This window comes from Sinohyriopsis cumingii, chromosome 8, assembly GCF_028554795.1.
Source record: "Sinohyriopsis cumingii isolate HCF-2022 chromosome 8, ASM2855479v2, whole genome shotgun sequence".
Taxonomy (NCBI): domain Eukaryota; kingdom Metazoa; phylum Mollusca; class Bivalvia; order Unionida; family Unionidae; genus Sinohyriopsis; species Sinohyriopsis cumingii.
The window spans coordinates 89,925,508-89,946,796 of NC_142968.1; the positions used below are offsets into that span (position 1 = coordinate 89,925,508).

The following is a 21,289-nucleotide window of genomic DNA, read 5'->3' on the forward strand; positions in this document are numbered from 1 at the left end:
TTCAATGATGTCATATTACAAGTTAATAAATTTCATGAGTTTCCAAATGTTCAGCACCATTTTCATTTATTCAGGAGCAGCAAGCAATCATTAGAAGACTTTCTGGTGAAAACCCATGTGAATATGATGGGTGCGATTACCAGTTTTTATGTACTTTTTAGAGAGTGATGTATGTAAGATGAAGTTGTTTGCATTTAAAACATGCACAATGGAGAGAATGTTGGCATACCTCTATGCTACATTAATGTAATGTGGATGCTATTTCTTTGGATATTGTACTTTTGGAAATTGTACATGATCTAAGCACACTGCTAACTAAAATGACTGCTCCCTTGTACTAAAAAATCAGCCTGAATTAGTCTAAAGTACACTATTCATAGCAGCTATTAAAACGGAAAATTAATTTTTCCAGACTAGACAATACCAGCTTCTGAAAGTGTAATGAATGAATTACCAAATATATAAAATGTATAAAAAAAAAGTTATCAGCTCTATTTTTTTATACAATTTACCTCTGAAGTTCAGGAAGTGAAGATGACCAAGTGGAGCTAGCACTTTTTTGAAGGGTGCACATCTGGAGTAAGGCCAAGCTGTATACTCTATAACCCATATTATACCCATCAATCATACACCAAAATAAAGGGAATTAAAGGTTCTTTGAATAATACCTAAGACATACAAGGTCTTTTTTAAGTAGCCAGTATAACCAATGAGGAAAACCAGGAAAAATTCTTTTTCTTTAAAATTCTAACCCTATGCAAAATATGAAACTGTAGAGCGCCACCTATACACTGAGAAGTCACCATATGAAGATTTTCAAGATGGCTACCATGGTGGCCATATTGTATGTCAAAACAGCACAATTTTTATTTAAAACCAACTAATCATTGCAAGTCTTTTGGTAAAAACCCCATGGCAATATGTCCATCTATGAATGAGTGGCAATGAAATAATTTCTACAGTAGTCTCTCTCTTGAGCGTCCACTCACTTCTAATGGCCAAAATCCCTTGGCACCAACAAGTTTGTATTCAAATGTACCCCTCAAGAATGGCCACCCCTCTAATGCAAACAGCGGCCAACATATTAGTACACAAATGTAAAATGTTCCCCTCACAAGTGGCCACTTTTTATTTCAAATGCATCCAGAACCGACAATTATTTTATATCGTGACAATATCGAAGTAATTAGATTATCTCTATCATCAATACATGTCTCCCAATATCAAGTTTCTGTTACTGAAAGAAGTATTGACTAAAGTACATGTAACACTAAGATTAATATTAAAACATTGTCTATAAAAGCCGACATTTACAGGAAATGGGCTCAGCAATGTTATGAAAGAGATTTGGGCTTCACACATCTATCGAGTTCTTCTCTTTGACAATTACAACCAGACATAATTGTCAAGATCATAACAGGGTCAGCAAAAGCTAAAAATAGATTTTGTGCATTAACACAGGCATACACACAGAGAAATTAACTTTGAACAAAAAGGGTGCCAGACAAAGACTGAAAAATCATGTAACAACACATTTATAGCTTCCTTTATGAAGAAGGCATTTCGTCCACTCTAAAAAAGTTTTGTCTGCATAATTACATTGCATGCGGCTGGCACATCCAAATAAATCATTACCATACATTAACACGCCATCACGTAAACGGAGTTGTATTATTTTAGAAGAACATCGATTATTCTACTCGATGACATCAGGGGAGTGGAGACTTGCCACACAATTGTATGTAAAAATGAATAAAATGATTTTATGTTGAAATGACTCGAATACAGGTCATAACCGATAAGGAGGTTATTCAGCAGCAGTGGGAAAATGGAGACTGGAAAGAGAATTATGTATGTACCAAGATTAAATGATGTTTTTGAATGGTTTTACAATGTGCATGACAACAATACTCGCTCCTATATCACGCTTACATGAAGAATAAGAACTATTAATATATATTTAGTTGAAATAAGTCTATTATTATAACAAGAATAACCTTTTAATAATTAATGTTACTTTTAAACAAAGATATTAAATGATGATATTAAATGCAATGAAGTATGTAGCTTTCTTAGCTATGTACATTACATATACTTTTCACACAAAATTTAGTTCCCCTCTGGAAAGACCATCCATTTTATAAGGCCACTTTCCTGATGCAGAAGGGGTGGCCGTATACGAGGGGACCACTGTAAATGATCAGCATGGTAGCTATGATGAGGTCAAATCAAAACCATTATAATTCAGAAGCAACTAGATATCATAAGGAGTCTTCTGGTGGAATCCCCATGTCAATAGGACTTTGCATTGTAAAAGGGCAGTGCTAACAAGATCTTCAAGATGGCTGCCATGGTGGCCATACTAGATATCAGATCACCACCATTTCAATTTAGGTCCAACTAGATATCACAAGAAGTCTTTGGGGAAAGTCTCAAGTCAACAACATAACCATCCATCTAGGAAAAGTGATAAGATTTTCAAAATGGCCAATATGGTGGATACAGGAGAGGTTAGATAAGCATCATTTTCATTTGAGACCAATCATTCATGATAAGTCTTCTGGAACCCCATATGTCTATATGATTTTCAACCATAAATTAATGTTAAGATTTTCATGATGGATGAAGTCATATTAGCGCCATTCTGATTAATTAAGGATCAAGAAGACATCGTAATAAGTCTTCTGGTGAAACCCCATGTTGATATGACTTTTCATTCAAGAGGAGCAACACTAACAATATTTTTAAGATGGCTACCATGGTGGCCATATTGAAATTCAAATCATCAACATTTTCATTTAGAACCAACTTGATACCATAAAAAGTCTTTTAGTGAAAAGCCCATGTTGATATAACCATCCAAAGACTTCACAAAAATGGTACTAACAGCTGCCTCACTAGACGCTCAGCATTAAGAGGTTAGTGTTAGGACTGGTCAGCCTGGTGTCAGGATAATGTGACTGGCTGGGACATCATGCTAAATGTCTGCATCACTATAAACTACCACACTGCAGACATCATAGTGACATGACTGAAAAATTGCTAAAGCTACATTAAAAATCCAAATCACACACACACAAACACACCTAATCTCCAGCTGAAATATCCACTCTCGCTGAACTGGCATACAAGTGTGAATTTTTTTAAGGCCACTATGGCGAATACACCCAGTAACTGGCAGTAGGGACATGTGGTCTCATTGTCTCAAGAGGGTGGTTCCACCCTCAAAGTTGCCAAGTGAAGTTTTTGCCTGCAGATAATCTTTGAGAGACTTCCACAATTGTAGAAAAATGAGGAAGAAGCAGGTTTGGATGAGGTTGCACCTCCAAAATCATTTCCAGAATGGAAAGAATCTTCTCATAGCCAGATAGTTCAGGCGTAAGTCCTGGGGTAAGAGGGTTTTAAATGACCTCTGGTGAAAGAACATAGGAGTCCTTGACAGAGGGGGCTGACATTGAATACATTTTTTTATATTAATTTTTCAAAATAATGTTACTCCTTCATCTTGATGTAGCTAAGGTGAACAAGAAAACTGGCCTGAAGGTAAGGTACTCAAAGGAAGCTTCACCAAAAAGGTTGGGGGGGGGGAATTAAACAATACTTATCATAAGACAAGAGATTTAATTTGCATTAGAAGACAAGGATCTTTGTATGTCAAAATACCTGATGAGGTCTACTAATTGAAAGCTTTAGTTCTAACATATTGTCATGTGTTAATAATGGACCATCTGCACAAAATTAGACTTAACACTGCACTGCAGAAGACACTTGTAATAACTAGGCATTTGGAAAAATTAATAATTGTTGCATTTCTGCATATTGAGATATTAATTAACAAATACTTAACGATCTTTAATGCTTAATGATATTTTTTACAAGGCATAAAATGTGCAATAGTTGTTTGCACGTGTTTGTCAGCATTCTTTTATCTTTGCACGATTTTATCAGAGTACTTTTGTCTTTTCATGGTGTGCTTTTGTCCTGTGTGCTTTTGTTGGGGTGCCATTTTAAATTCTACATGTATAGGTATTTTCTCTTTCAATTATAAGTAAAAGTACTGATTAAAATCCAAACTGGTTCTCATTTTCCTGAAAATCCATCCAATAGTTACCACAAGGACTGCCTCCACAGAATTTACCACCACAAGTCCCCACCAGAATAAAAAAAAATGGAGACAATACTTCTACAATAATGAATTTTCTAAATTAGAAATACTTTGTAGTCAAAGAAACACTGTGCTTTCCTTTTCATGCAAATGGAATGAAAGCTGACACTGGTAAGACAGTTAAGACCTAACTTGATCAGATGATGCCTCAAATAAAATACAAGTATTGGTAGACAATAATACAAAGATGATGTACCTATGCAATCTATGCTTATTATGCAGGGAGTATTTTAAGCATGTTCTGTCATAGAATGACATGAATAGTTGACCAGAGGCAATACAGCATGTACAATATTTAGTCCCATACATTCATTATTCATTATCACATTCATTATTAAAAATTTTACTGTTAAACCACTGGGTGTGTGTTCACCACATAATATACCATACTGATCTTTTTTCTCCCACAAACAATTCAAAATGCAAATCCTTAATTATTCTCAACATAAAGAAAACCGATTTAGATTTCTGAAAATCTTAATATTTTATTCTTCTCAGTTTTTGACAAACTTGGTACCAAAATAATAAAATATTTTTAAAAAAAACAACAAATAAACAATTGACTAAAACCAAACGTTTATGCTTCAACCATTCTTTAATATCAGTTGTACTCAAATGAATTTAGTTTACTGGTTGAATTGTGATACTTGAGGTAATTCATGGGAAAGAACTCTTACCTGAGAGGAATGAGGAGTCATCTCCCAGGGAGATTGTATTCCTGCGGTTCACCACCTTGTTGGAAGTCATATCTGTGATTAGCTGCAGACAAAAAAACATATTCTGGCAGTAAGTCATATATTTTCACTGCTTTATACGTTTCTTGTTCTTTTCTTTGCAAGAACTGATGATTTATTTTTGTCAAGGATTAACGCCATTTTAAATATGAGTTCCACTAAGAGTACTGCCTGTCTTGTTTGGGTCCTGGGGACCTTGATCATGTACTATTAATAACAAAATTTTATTCTTTGTCTCATCAAAGGTAATCTACCAGTAAGTTGGACAAGAATATTCAGTGAAGTTATTATGAAAATACTTATTACCATACATATTAGCCTATTAGTCACATCAAACTGCAAACTACACAGACCCCGATCTGAAATTGCATAACAAACAATACAGACCATGATTTGCTGGTGCATTATGCAATGGTAGATCAGGGTCTAAGTTTTTGCAGTTCAACTGGACTTCTATACGAGTGTATATGGTACTCAGTGCCAGATTGCAATAAGCTTAATATCAGACCATATGACTTTTATGCCTATTTTAGGCCAACATATCTAAAAGTTTTGGTGAAGGTTCAGAAAAACCAAAAGTTATTGCTCAGAAATCATTTTACTTTTTTCAGATCATGCTGACCTTGACCTTCTACAATGAAGCCCCAAATCAATACATTTCTTTACTTCTTTTAGTGCAACTAATCTGCTGACTGGTGAATCTTTATGAAGCAGATCTAAAGTTATCACTTGGAAACCAAAATTATTATAAAAATTGTTATAAAACTGCTATAACATATTCATTGATGTACATCATCATAACAGGATCCATTTCACAATATGGCATGCATAAGCAAGAGATTTTCAAGTATGCTAGAACAAGAGTACTGTAAATGGCATAATACCATCTACCCCATCTTTAATAGTCCTCCTATAAATAACCGAAATTTTTCCACAGAAACCATTTTTCTTCTTTCACTGTTACCATTTTTCTTCTTTCACTGTTACCATCATCTTTCAACTTCTGAAACCAATATCAATAAGCGTTTTCCATAGTTTAAGTGAAAGCCATCCTCAAAGTTTGGGCCAAGTCTATCATGGAGTCTGATGGAGAACTACTGTTATTTTTTTTTGTGAAAAACATTTTTCTTCTTTCTATCAGTGACCTTAACCTTTGGACCCCCAAACAATATGCATTCTTCTTTATCTCAAATACAAGAAATCTACAATGTCTGGTTCAGTTATGTCATGTAGAACTAATATCATTGTATATAATTAAAAAAAAAATTATTCTTTCAGCAATACTGACCTTAACTCTTGACCTTTTCATTCTAACACATGAATAGATTTTTCATTATTCAAAATACAAGCCATGTGCAATGTCTCGGTATCAAAAATGATGTTGAACTTATGTTATTGTGCTGAAACCATTTTCTTATTGCACCCTATGACCTTGACTTTTAACCATTAGACCCAATGTTGACTGTTCTTCCTGACCTCAAGGTCATGCTACCCACAAAATTTGGAAATTGCATACAGTGGTAAACTACAATTAATGTGCAGACTTTTTTCCTTCTTTAAGTCACAATGACCTTGCCTTCTGAGTTTTAAAGTCTGAAATCAATAGGCTTTTTGCTTATCCCAAGTGCAAGCAATCCAGTCTGGTAACTGTGGATGGTGGACAACTCCAGCTATTGAACAGAAAGTGTATTAATGACAGATGGATGTAAAAACATCATACCAAATTTGCTCCACTTAATGATGAATATATTGTTATTGCTCATTGTTATCAATACCCTAAAGAAAACTTTTGAATCTCCTCTTTACTGAATTTAGCAAACTGATCACTTTATTTACCTAGATAAAATTTACTTTCTTGTTTTTATAGCAAACATTTCATACAGAAATACAAATACTGCAGGAATACCAAAAATATCCCAAGATCTGCCCATCTCTCGACCTTTTCTCTACTAATGACCTTGACCTCTCACTAGAAACTTGTCTATTCTTTGATAAGGACACTTGTAAAAGTTTTATCAAAATACCTGTAGGGATTAAAAATGTGGTAGTCTGGATAAGGAAACAATGCACTGACTTATATTATCCTTTGTTCTGACCTTGACCTTCAGAGAGGAAGTATAATGTTAATACATTGGCACTGTATTAGGCTAAAGTTTTATTAATACATATAGCCTGAGTTACACTTTCCCTTGCTGTGGCCTTAACCTTGAAACAGAGGAGCCCCAAGTGGCCAAGTGGTCAAAAGTGCTCACCGTTACGGATCACTGCTATCTCACCTCTGTCTGCATGGGTTCAAGTCTCAGGTTCAGCCAATATGGGTATCTGAGAAAGCTTGCCAGTAGCTTCTTGTGGGTTGGTGGTTCTATCCAGGGTTTTCCTGAATTCTTCCTCCACCATTGATACTGGCTGCCATGTATAGCCTATCTTGTGCTGAAAAATGGCATTAAACCCTAAAAAAGCAACAACAACCTTGAAACAGATGTTGTAACTATAATTTATGATGTACCAATCTATACCTGATGAATAAAAAAAATTTCCGTAAACTATCTTAGTGGTTCAAAAGTTATTATCCAGACAGGCACACATGTCATACAATTAAATTCTCTCTTGCTTTCACCCTGATCCTTCGGGACTGAGCAAGGGTGTGGTATGTAACACACCAACTATACATGATATATAAGCATCTGTTTCATTAATCTATTTCAGTGGTGCAAACATTATACTCCTAACAAAGATGCAAGTCACTGAATTATATTCTCCCTTGAAATGTCCATGACTTTGAGGAAGGGGACTGGCTATGCCATACAACACATGCCTAGTCATAATATATACTTGGGCAAAGTTTCATGAAAATCCCTATAAACTGTGATATAATTATGGAACAGACAGGCAAATGTAAATGGATAAATGGGCATACTGACAGACAGATACATAGAAATGTACTATACAATATGAACTAAGCTATAATGACCAAAACTATGAATACAAATGTTTTTTGGAGTACCAAATTTCATGGATTTGGAAGCTGCAACAAAATGAATTTAAAGACCAAAAGTTAAAAGTCTTCCCCTGCCTATCAGACACATTAATACCCAAGAAAATAAATCAATTCACAGTTATGAACATTGTTGTTAACAGCACGTTTCACCAAATGAAACAACTCAATGTACTTACCACAGGACCCGAGATATCTCTGACATCAATTTTCTTCAGATGAGGTGTCTCTCCATGTATTGAAGACTCTGTGATAGATTTTGTTCTCTTTACAGATGGAGGAGGTGGAGGCCTTGACTTTCGGTTCAATTTTCCTAAGAAGCTCTTGCGGCTACCTGTGGGTTTTGGAAGTTCTATTTTTTCGACTGGTCTTTCAATTTTCTCCACTGGTTTATTCAATGAATCTAGTTTTTCTGTCTCTGTGCCTCCTGAATTTATTTTGTCATCTGACTGAATGGGAGATTTCTCAATCTCCTCTTTGGCAGCAGATTTTGATGTAGGGGAAGGAGGTTGGGGAGGCTGGGGTGGTGCTGGAGGTCTTTTTAAATCTGATCCTTTTGTTTGATCACCTTTACTTAGTTTCATCTCTAGCTCTTTTGCAAAACTCAATGTCTTTGGGTCTACCCCTTTGGGTCCAATGGAAATTCTAGCATCTGTGGATTTGGACATGACAGTGGAACTAGTTTCATGTTCAGAAGATTTTGGAGGGAGAGAGCTTCTTGAAGGTCCAGTTGGAGCTGCTGTTCTTTTGGGGCTCTTGGCCCTTTTTCTGACTGCTTCCTGTTCAATCTGCCTCCTTGTTTCCCTTGAGACTCTATCATCCTCTGACAAATTGGACCTTGATGGGCCTTCCTTTGGTGGACTTGGTGGAACTTTGTTTTCACTTCCATCACTTGTTTTGGCTTGAATAGGCTGGGATGACTTTGGTTTGATTGCTACAGGTGGCTTGGGAGGTGGTACACTTGGTGTGTCCCTAGGTCTTCTGGGCATCATATCTGAATTCCCTGATGGAGCTTCCTTTGTTTTAGAAGGACTGGAAGAGTCTGTTGATGATTTTGTTGGGGAAACCTGATTAGCATCTTTGGATTTGGATGTTGCACTGGAAGAAGTTGTGTCTTGAAGTGGACTAATTTCCTTTTCTTTTTTGTCTTCTACAGTTATCTTATCCTCTTCAGTGAGCAAAGGATGTGAAGGTGTTCTCTCAACTAGAGGCTTTGGGGACAAAGGTCTTGTTACTGATGGAAGTACTTTAAGTTTCAACTGTGGTGAAGATTTTGAACTGGAGTTTCTCCTGTCAGACCCAGAATTTTTCCTCTCCAAACTGTTCTTGTTTTCTTGCTCTGATAATTCACTGGAAGAACTAGTATTGGACATGAGTGTCTCAGTGCTGGTGCATAAATCAGTCTCAGAGTCTCGACCTCTGCGCAAAATATTCCGAAAAAAGGAAGTTATTCCTTTCTTTGGCTGTTTTTCTTTATCATTCTTCAATTTAAATGCCTCCATACTCTCAGTGGATTCATATTTTTCGTGCTTTTTCTCTTCTGTAGGAGATGGTTTAATGGGATGAGAACTAATGATAGGACGACCTACTGGTACCATTTTGAAATTTGGTTCAGTGCTCTGAGCTGCTCGAATTTGCTTTGTTGGAGACACAGTGGGTTCTGGTGGAGGTGGGCAGCTAGGTGGTCGAGGAGCATACCGTTTTCCCCTATTTTTACGCAGACTAGCAGCAAGAGTTACCATTTTTGCCTCAAGTTCAGATTTCTCTTTTGAACCTTTCGTAAGAGGCTCTGTTGCTTCATGATGCTTCTGCTTATTAGGAGGATTTTCTTCTAACTTTTCATCAAAACTATCTGACAAATTATCCAAATTTTTCACTGAATCTGTGTCACTTGGTGTGCCAGTGCTGTATTTTGCCAAGATATCATTCAGAAGGTCCACTATAGCCATTCCGGCAGATGATGAATCTAAATCAATCTCTCCTCGAATTTCTTCTAAAAGGTTCATTTCTGAATCATCCAGTCCAAACCTCTGCTCCCAGGGATCATCATAATTATTTTCTACTCCTGCTCTGGGTTCAGACACAGGCTCTTTTCTTTCATCACCTCCTTTCATTTCAATTAAGTCCATAAAGTTATTTATCTCAGATGATGACCCTCTCACTGCACTCATATTTTCTTTTGAACCAACAGCATCCCCAAATTCCTGGATTTCTGACAGAGGTGACAGCTTAGGATGATCAACAAAAACATGATCAAAATTGGATTTACTAGATTTTGCACGAAGAGGAAATGTTCCGTATTGCTGTGGTACCACCTCTGGTTCATGGACATGGGAAAATCGATCTGGTTTCCATAATGACTGTAACTGAATATCCTCAAACTCTTTACTAATAGTAATCTTTTTGTCTTTCCCTTCCACAAGGTTTTCCATGTTCCAGAGTGTGTTGTGGAGTGCCTGGAGAACAAACTCCTTTTCCTCTTCTGTAAAAATCATCTCCTCCTTCATGTCCTGCCCATCTACTTCAGGATCCAGTTCATCTGGAAACAAGTTTTCATAGCCACCATCTGTTCCTATAATGACTGGATCTGACTCGAGGAACTGCACACACACTTTCACGCTCTCTTTGGATGTCTTATTTTTTAATATTGCACTAGATGAACCCTGTCTTACAAGAGAGGTATCACTAATACCATTTAATTTTTTGGCTTCTGTACTAATATCTTGAGTAACAGAATTGTAATTTAGTTCTGGAAGACACATGGAATTCCATTTTGCCTCCTCATCCTCTTCCTCTTCATTTTGCGATTGCACATTTGCCCATGGCCGTGTTACTAGAAAGTTCCTTTTAGCTGGTTTTGGAGAGTCAATCTCTTTGTCATCTGAGGATACATGATTGTGATCAGTTTCTATTCCTATGTGCTCTCCTCGTGGGCGCTGACAGTTAACGCACAAATCTTTCCGCCATGCATTCTGGATGAATTCCGAGCATGACGACATCTCGTTCCCACTGACCATCGAGACTGCACTATCTGCAAGGAGTCAGAGAAATTATGCAAAACAGGTGGTATAAATGAACAAGAGATAGTTCACATGAATTACATAACAGCAGGTAATTTCACTAACCCAGTTTCAGTATTATTGTAAGAATATAAGCCTGTGTAAGTCCTTTCACAAATTTTACATCATGTTAATTTGACCAGGTCAGGGAATAATTAAATATGCATAACTCTAAGTGCAAGGATAAAGAGAAATAATGATATACTTCAAACCTATTTACCAGTTTTATTATAATCAGAATCTACAGGAGGAACCATGATCAACTGATGAAAATGGGCAAATATCACTTGTTACAGAACCCATCTAATACATAATGATATAAGTTTATATACAAAGTTTGAACAAATTCCAACATAATTAAATTTGTTTGTCAGAGTAGTATTAACAAGCTCAGCCAATCAGATAGCTTGTAAATATATGGGTATTTGATGGTTAAACTGCATTAAGTCCCATATGTCTGGATGCTTATATCAATTTTGGTCCGAATTCCATTGAGCAGTGTTAGTGAAGAAGTTAAAGGTTTCCTTACTTTTAGTAACAACATTTATTATTTGATGGCAGATTGGCAGCTTTTGCACAAACATGAAAGGTCTTCACACCAGGATGCTTTTTATCAAGTGTTATGACTCTATGGTCTTAAACTAAGTTACAGAAAAGTGCAAAACCAGCAACTTTAGAAAATTCAACAAAATAATTCACTTCCTTATAATACAAAGTGAACATTTAAAGAATAAACTTACTGTACACTGTATTATGAATTAAATCCCAAACAGCCCATACAATTATATCACAAATCCAAAAGTATAAAGTGTTCCAAATGAATTCCAGTAGTGTTGTGAATAAATTCAAATCTTGAATGTGATGATGTGCCAATAGCCTAGAATAATGTTTATGTGGTAACAGTCTTAATGCATCACAATTATATAATCCAAAATGTCTTTTAATGAATCCACAATAATGCCAAATGAAAGCCCTTTGTGCCAGGATATTCTGTACCAAATTGTATTAAAATTGGTCAAGTTAGTTTTAAGCAGTTGTTGACAGATAACAAAACATGCAATGCATGACAGATGCTGGGCCATACCATATCAATGTAATGACAAACTGATGGTCATACCTTAACTCATTCAGCCCCAGACCCGTTATCAGTATCACTGCTGCTATGCCCCAGCAGCGCTAAGCTGTGTCTAGCTGCGTGTGCCCCAGAGTTTTTACCTGTTTGAAAATTTTGTAAACATCGTGCACATGCATTCACTCTTACCTTAATTTCTCTGCTTATATCCAATTAAAATCCAAGAAAGTTTCACCATTTATTGCAAATGAATTTGTCTACACAGTGATGTATTTTTTTTCCCTATTTGTCCAAGTCTTTCACGACTTATTTATACAGAATTTACAAAATTATGTGCAACGTTTATCCGCAAGAACTCGATCATCAGCGCTGTCAGCATCCTCATCTTCGGACGATTCAATCTCAGAAACTTCTATGTCCGAATCGAAATCTCACAAAATATCCAACTAATGAACATATCTTTCTTCAGCTTGCTCAGTATTTTCAAGATCAAACCCGAGAAACTCCTCATTTTTGCTCTCATCAAAAATCACTCTTACGTCCGCCATCATTTACGATTTTTCATGACCAGAACACGTGTAGTTAAACCGCTTTCAAAACAGGAGCCCTTAGCTTCTGAACAATTCAAATTTCCGCAAATGAAAGTAAAATCATTTCTGATTGGTTTAATAGTTGTTAGTTCTTGGAATAAACCCATTTCTAACCAATCAGAGACGTTGAATCTAACACACATTCATCACGCTTGGAGACGGGATCAGCCATTGAATGCAGTAAAAAAATCACGACTACAGGCGGGATCGGCCATTGAATGCAGAAACCGGATCACGCCTACAGACGGGATCGGGGCTTAAAGGGTTAAGATATGATGCATGGCAGATGCAGGGCCATACCATAAGAGCTGATGCATGACAGATTCAGGGTCATACCATAAAATTTGATACATTACAGATACTGGGCCATACTGTAAGATATGATACATGACAGATGCAGGGTCATACCATAAGATATAATACATGACAGATGCAGGGTCATGCCATATGATATAATCCACGACAGATGCAGGGTCATGCCATATGACATAATCCATGACAGATGAAGTGCCATACCACAGGCTCACTTTGCCTTATGGTCATATGACCTTAAAACTGCAAGAGAAAATGCAGGACTATATACACTAATGAGATTGTACCATACACTGCATTAAACTAAGAAACAAAAAGTAAATGACTTTTTTTAAAAATGGAGTGGCAAGTGATTTTTTGACATGTGCATCTTTGGGTGCTGAATAAAAGTTTCATAGCATTTCAAACTGTTCCAAAGGAATTTCCAGAGTTAGAGGTAATACCCTTTCTTGTTTTTATCTGCTGAGCATTGAAACAAAGTCTGATATTCTTAATATGATTTTCAAATTAGCCACTGTTGCACTCGAACTGGATATAATATTGGCAACATTTAAGACAAATGAGGCATCATCAGCTGACGTCTTGTGAAAACTCCATGAATATAGGATCTTCTATTTAGGAGTAGTTACAACAATAATTTTTAAAACTACCATTATAACAGCTATATTTGATAAGATTGGTGCCATTTGCATTTAGGACTAACCAGATATTATAATAAGTCAGTTAGTGAAAATGGTCTTCAATTATGCAGGAGTAGCAATAACAAAATAATCCTAATGCCAACATGTTTGCCATATTGGATGCTTGAAACTGTAGCACTTTCGTTTAAAACCATCTAGACACCAAGAAAGTCTTACAGTGAAAATCCCCACTGATATGACTTTCCATTCAGGTGTGTGTGCGTGTGTGTGTGATTTGTACTTTTAATGTAGCTTTAAAAAATTTTTTGTCATACTGCAACAATGTTTGCAGTGTGACAGTTCATAGTGATGTCTAGCACTGGGACATTATGCCACAGACATGTTGCATCATGTCCCACTAAATTACATTATCCTGATACCAGGCCAACTAACACTAACTTTTCAATGCTGAGCGCCTAGTGATGCAGCTGCAAGTACAATTTTTATAAGTCTTCGGTATGACTCGACCAGGGTTCAAACCCACAACCTCCTGCATTCGAGGTGGATACTCTAACCACTACGCCACAGGAGTGGTCTCTTTCCATTCAGGAGTAGCAATTAACAATATTTTCAAAATGACTGCCACTGTTGGCTATCTTTGCCACTGTTGGCTATCTCTGCAGTCAGATCAGCACTATTTTGATTCAAGACAAACAAAGTATTTTAATTAGTGTTCTGGTGAAAACCCCGTCTTACAAGAACTTTACATTTACACAGAGTAGTAATAACAAAATTCCATTCAGGAAGATTAGTGATTTTAATAAGATTTTCAAAATGGCCAATGTGGTAGTTATACTAGATATAAATCATCACCATTTTAATTTAGGACCAATTTGATATAAGAAGTCAATTTTTGAATACCCCAGGCTGATATGACCATCCATGCAAGAGGAGTTAGGAAATTAACACTGTCAAGATGGCCACTATGGTGGTCATCCAGTATGTCCAAGCACCAATTTCATTTAGGATCAGCTTGACATTATAAAAGTCTTCTAATAAAAACCCCATAATTACTTTCCGTTCCTGACAAGTAGCAATAAAAATATTTTTTAATATGGCTGCCAGATAGGGACCATTTTTATTTAGGACAATTCAGACTATATAATTCTTTTAGTGAAATCCCCATGTTGATACGACCCTCCATTCATATAAAATTTTCAAGATGGTCACCATGGTGGCCATATTGACTGTTCAAACAGCACCAATTTCACTTACACCCAACTAGACCTTAGTATAAATAATAATAATAATAATAATAATGAGGACTTTGTATAGCGCCTAATCTTTAGAAGCTCTAAGCACTTTACAACATTAAACAACACCTATAAGATAAAAAACATATAATGATATGATTACAAAAACAAACACAATGAAATTAGAAAACATTAAAAAACATGCTGAGAATATTTAAGGTAGGAAACATTATTAGGTCTTTAAGTTTGTTCTTGCAGTCAAAATAAGTGAGTTTTGAGAGCCCTCTTGAATGTGATCACTGTGTCTTTGTGTCTAAGTTCAGTGGGCAATTCATTCCACGTTGATGGGCCCTGGTATGCAAAAGAACACTGTCCATATGACTTTGTTTTCATAGTGGGAATAATGAGTATATGATTGTCAGAAGAGGAGCATAAGTATCTTGCTGGTGTTTACACATGGGTGAGGTTGGATAGGTATGTTGGACTAGAGTTGAAACGTAGCATAGAGAACAAATTTTGTGTTTGATTCTGACTTGAATGGATAGCCAGTGTAGGGTACAGAGCAGCGGGGAGGTATGCTCTGATCGTGGTACTCAAAGTATGATCCGAGCAGCTGTGGTTTGAACTTTTTAAAGTTTCTGGAGCGGATATTGAGATGAACCAGACGGAATTGAGTTACAATAGTCCAATCCTGAAAGTACTAATGAACACGTGTTTTAGTGGCATCAACTGAAAGATATTTGCGAATTGAGCTGATGTGTCTCAACTCAAGATATGCAGCCTGGCATATGTTCATGACATGTTAATGCAATGTGAGAGTACTGTCCAGAGTAACACCTAGGTTTCATACTGATTGTCTGAATTTAATGTTGGTGTTGCTGATATTTATTGTTTGAGGTAAAGGATGTGAATGAGAAAGTCTTTGTGTTGTGATCAGAATGGCCTCAGTTTTATCATCATTCATCTGCAGCTTGTTACATGTCATCCATGATTTCACATCAGAAATACACCTCTCTACACCTTGGATGGTAGCAGCAACTTCAGTTGGGTGGCTAGATTTGTATATTTGGGTGTCATCAGCATACAATTGGTGAGACACTGGATGATGATCTATGACACTTGAGAGCGGCTGAGTGTACAGAATGAAGAGAACAGGTCCAAGAACAGACCCCTGTGGAACACCACAACACAGATCAACTGGGCTGGAGTGTATTCCATTTGCAGATACAATTTGTGTCCTGTTGACCAAGTAGGACTTGAACCACAGTAAGGCTGTATCATGAATGCCAAATACATGCTGGAGACAGTGAAGTAATATATCATGGTCTATTGTGTCAAATGCTGCAGATAAATCAAGGAAGGTGAGGACTGTAATCTTTCCACTATCCAACGCAGCGAGAATGTCATTAACTACTTTTAGAAGAGTAGTTTCAGTACTGTGGCAAGGGCGATATGCAGATTGTACATTGCAAAAAAGACTGTTTGAATTTAGATGAGATACAAGCTGGGAGAGAACAACCATTATGGTCTAGTGTTGGTTTCTTCAGCAGAGGCTTTACAATGGCAATTTTGAAAAATGATGGGAATTCCCCGGACGTGAGAGAGGTATTAATAACATCAGTTTGTGAAGGCAACACTGGATCTAAGCACTCAAGCAGCAGTGATGTTGGAATTGGATCAAGTTCACATGACTTTGGTGCACTCTTCATCAGGATTGTACGTAGAAAATCCATAAAGACAGGTTCAAATGCTGCTAATGGATGCCACTCAAATTCTGTATCCCAACTGTATGGTGACGACGAGTCAATTGAAATTGTGGTGTCAAGCTTATCTCTAATGGTTTGTACTTTGTCACAGAAGGAATCTGCAAACATGTCCGGAAGGTCGACTGGAGAGAAGGTAGTTGGAAGTGGTGTTGATTTGTTCCTTGACATTAGCTTGTTAGTTATCTCGAAGAGCTCTTTGCAGCTGGAACTTTCCATAATTTTAGTAGTGTAGTGCAATACTGAAAAGGAACCTGTGGTGGATAACCAAGCATGTGATATGAAAGTAAAAGGTGGTATGTGACCCGATTTACCAAGTATACAAATAGCACAATTTACATAATGGTAATGTGAAGCGCAATAATTACTACTGAATAATAATATAAATTAGGCCAGTCCATAGACCGCAATTAATGCAAATATAGGGATAATTTAACAAAATATCTACCCTAGCAAGAAAAATGCACAAAATTAGAATCTCTAACTCCCTGTAAAAAGAAAAAAGAAGAATAAAAGAAAAAAATACAAAAGTCATACAAAGCATGTGTGGAATAAATGATAATGACTCTTAAGAAATCTTAAACTAACAGAGAAAAAAATTGACTAGATATATAATCCAACTGATACAAAGAATATGCAAATAATATATATAGTAAATTTGCTTATCAACAGCAAATCTTCATAAGGTAAACATGCAGGCATTATAGTCATGTGACCAGGACAAGAAGGAAGTGAAAATCCCATGCTAATATGACCATTCATTCAGGAGGATTAGAGATAAGATTTCAAAGATGGCTGCTGAGGTGGCTGCATTTCCAAGCAGCACCATTTTCTTTTAGGACCAATTAGACAATGTGATGAACGGGTGTGTAAAGTTTCAAGGCAATCCTCCCAAGCTGTTTCAGAGGAGCTGTGATAACAAACATGCGCTAACTAAAAGATGGAAGATGGATGATGGGCACCAGACCATTCCATAAGTTCTTTCTGGTGTGTGACCAGTAGAGCTATACAAAAAGGGCTATGATTTAGATTAGAATTTTGTGTTCTTTCTGAGCTATAGAGAAAAGGCTGAAAATGAAAATCACCCCAAACCAACGTACTAAACCTTCTTGATCTGAAACATTAAAGTGGAAAACAAAGAAATAAACCTCACCTATTGAGACTGTCAGGACATAGCTTAGTGTCAAATAGCTAAAGCAAGTAACCATGAAAAGCAAGGCTGGACAGTGTAAGCTAAGTGCCTTTTTCAAGATGTTAGTACAATTTTGTATCACAAGTAAACATACAGATTAATTCAACAATGAGAACACATGTACATCACAAATTAGAAAAAAACGGAACACTGCACATACATTTATACCACTATAACATTATGGTCTAAAAGATCAATAGAAGGTAATACCTGTGTTGTTAACTGTGCTGTATCAAATTTTAAAGAGAAAACTACATAAAATTCAAAATTATCATGATAACAAAAAAATTTAACAAACCTTTTAAAGTTTAGGTATAACTCCCCCAATTCTGAAAGCCACATCAACACAAGTATTGCCCATGGATCTATGCTCAACTTAGGTAAGCTCTGCATGAGTGGATACAAGTCTAACAACATCAAAGACTTGCACATAAAACAATCACACACTCCTATCCTGCTAGTGGCTCTGGGCCACAAATATGGGCATTATCTAGAAATAGGATGACAGACATTATCTGAGGATCAATAAAATGATTAAGATACACCTTATAACCTGCATGTATGGGAATCATGTACCACTTATCAGGAACTGATTAGCAACTTGCACTGAAATAGCTACAGTATTTCTCCTAAGATAAGACCAGTCTATTTGGTATCCCATTCCACACTTTTCAACAAATTTACTGGGTAGGATCCTCTTGACAATCAAGTTGGTAGCCCGTTCCACACTTTTCAACAAATTTACTGGGTAGGATCCTATTGGCAATCTAGTTGGTAGCCAATTCCACACTTTTCAACAAACTGACTGGGTAGAATCCCCTTGGCAATCTAGTTGGTAGCCCGTTCCACACTTTTCAACAAATTTACTGGGTAGGATCCTCTTGGCAATCTAGTTGGTAACCAATTCCACACTTTTCTACAAATTTACTGGGTAGGATCCTCTTGGCAATCTAGTTGGTAGCCCATTCCACACTTTTCAAATGTTCTGGTTAGGATCCTCTTGGCAGTCTAGTTGGTAGCCCATTCCAGGTTTTTCAACAAATTTACTGGGTAGGATCCTCTTAGCAATGTAGTTGGTAGCCCGTTCCACACTTTTCAAATGTTCTGGTTAGGATCCTCTTGGCAGTCTAGCTGGTAGCCCATTCCACACTTTTCAACAAATTTACTGGGTAGGATCCTCTTAGCAATCTAGTTGGTGGCCCATTCCACACTTTTCAACAAATTTACTGGGTGGGATCCTCTTGGCAATCTAGTTGGTAGCCCATTCCACACTTTTCAAATTTTCTGGTTAGGATCCTCTTGGCAGTCTAGTTGGTAGCCCATTCCATACTTTTCAACAAATTTACTGGGTAGGATCCTCTTAGCAATCTAGTTGGTGGCCCATTCCACACTTTTCAACAAATTTAATGGGTAGGATCCTCTTGGCAATCTAGCTGGTAGCCCATTCCACACTTTTCAAATTTTCTGGTTAGGATCCTCTTGGCAGTCTAGTTGGTAGCCCATTCCATACTTTTCAACAAATTTACTGGGTAGGATCCTCTTGGATAATCATGGGTGTTCATAATTATCCATAGCAGTGTTAACTGGTTGAATGGCTAAAAATATGGATGATGTTATGGGAATTGTGGAATAAATTAAAATACACGCATTTCAAGAACTACATAGTATATCACATATTCATTATCATCATTTAAAATAAGTGCAAGCATCATTTACATTACAGGGAATTAAAAGATTTAATTGGTTTTGATAAAAATAGGTAAATATCTCCCCAACCTCTCCAGTGACCTAAGTGGTTAGAGTATCTGCCTATGATGTGGGAGGTCACAGGTTTGAACCCAGGCCAAGTCTTACCAGTCTTTATAAAGATGGTACTGTAGAACCTGTCTTGAAAGACCACACCTTTTGCCAAAAAGATATAGCATAACAGATCATAACACCATATAAACAATAAATCTGTGCATTGATTATATAGTCTCTCAAGACAGGTGGTCTCACAAAACGGATCTTTCAAGACAGGTTTCACTGTATTAACAACTTGGCACTCGTCATTAAGAGGTTAGTGTTAGGACTGGTCTGCCTGGTGTCCAGATAATGTGCCTGGGTGGGACATCCTGCTACATCTCTGTGGTATGATGCCCCAATGCTTACTGCCACATTGCAGACATCATGTTGTTGTTGTTGTGGGGTTTAACGCCATTTTTCAGCATGATAGGCTATACATGGCGGCCAGTATTAATGGTGGAGGAAGAACCCGGAAAACCCCGGAAAGAACCACCGACCCACGAGAAGCTACTGGCAGGCTTTCTCACATGCCCACATTGGCTGAATCTTAGACTCGAACCGCCGCAGACAGAGGTGAGATGGCAGTGATCCGTAACGAAGAGCGCTTTAGACCACTCGGCCACTCGGGGCCCCTGCCGACATCATAGCGATACAACTGAATTTTAAAAAAAAGCTAAGATAAAAATCCAAATCACACACACACACACACACACACACACATCCTGGTGAACACTAAGTCTATGGCACAGGGAACAATGTAAAAGACCAGTCATATGACTACATTATATAGTACATAAAACAGCTAATGCTATAACCAACTTCAGCATCATCTTCCCATCTGGCATAATTATGTTGCAATATACACCATGCAATATGCTTTTACCATTAAAGATGTAGTGTATGAGATATTTCAGAAGTTACAAGTTCTAGAAGAGTTAATAACATACATGTGCAATATGAATGACTATTTATTTACCTGTTCTTAAAAGGTATCTGCATTTTTCTAACACCCTTAATATTTAGGAAGTTTCCAATCACTAAACACAAGTAATTATTAATACAAGTATTATATACTTTGTTATACAGTAGTAGCCTGAGTGAAACATAACTCATATTACATTGGACTATAGAGTTATGGAATGAAGTGAGTTGGGATGTTATATGTGTGTGTGTGTGTGTGTGTGTTATGATTCATGTACTTGAATGAATGTAAATGTGTAAAAAGTGGTTGTACACATTCTTATGCAATCAAATGTCAGCCCATAATAATGGGCACCATGATGGCTCGGTGGTTAGCATTCCTCACCTCACAAACAAAAGTATGCAGATTTGAATCCTACCACTGGATCGGCCCTGGGTAAACTTCCATTTGTATTCTTACACAAGAAACTTTATTCCAAATGCCTTGGCACTAAATAACCTACATGTCTTTCTGTGCCAAAAAGCACCAACAAACCAAACCAAGAACCATACATTATAACGTGATACTACTATTCTTCTAGCCGATATTTTTTAATTTTTTAACATTTAAAAGTAGAAATCTGAAGAAACTTCAGTATCTCTGGGAACTCAGACAGTGCCTGGTACAAAACTATGGTAGCCACTAAAATATCAAAAAATTTAATAACTGGCATGTAAAGTTAAAATCTGGTCTTTAAACTCCTCCAATTATTCGTTACTGAACCAATTTTCTAAATTGTGGCTGATCTGATAATCCAAAATGTACTCATCCCTGGGCCACACCTTGTT

General features: G+C 36.9%; 1 protein-coding gene across 1 annotated transcript in view; it reads right to left on the minus strand.

Moving 5' to 3' along the window:
• LOC149794118 (uncharacterized) overlaps nt 1-21,289 on the minus strand; it is a 61,180-nt gene that overhangs the window by 14,694 nt on the left and 25,197 nt on the right. Inside the window, exons 2-3 of the mRNA XM_089968096.1 lie at nt 8,074-10,925; nt 4,843-4,924 (exon numbers count right to left, since the gene is read on the minus strand). Of these exons, the coding sequence (XP_089824222.1) occupies nt 4,843-4,924; nt 8,074-10,911 (2,920 nt within the window). The 5' untranslated portion in view covers nt 10,912-10,925. The remainder of the gene's footprint in view (nt 1-4,842; nt 4,925-8,073; nt 10,926-21,289) is intronic.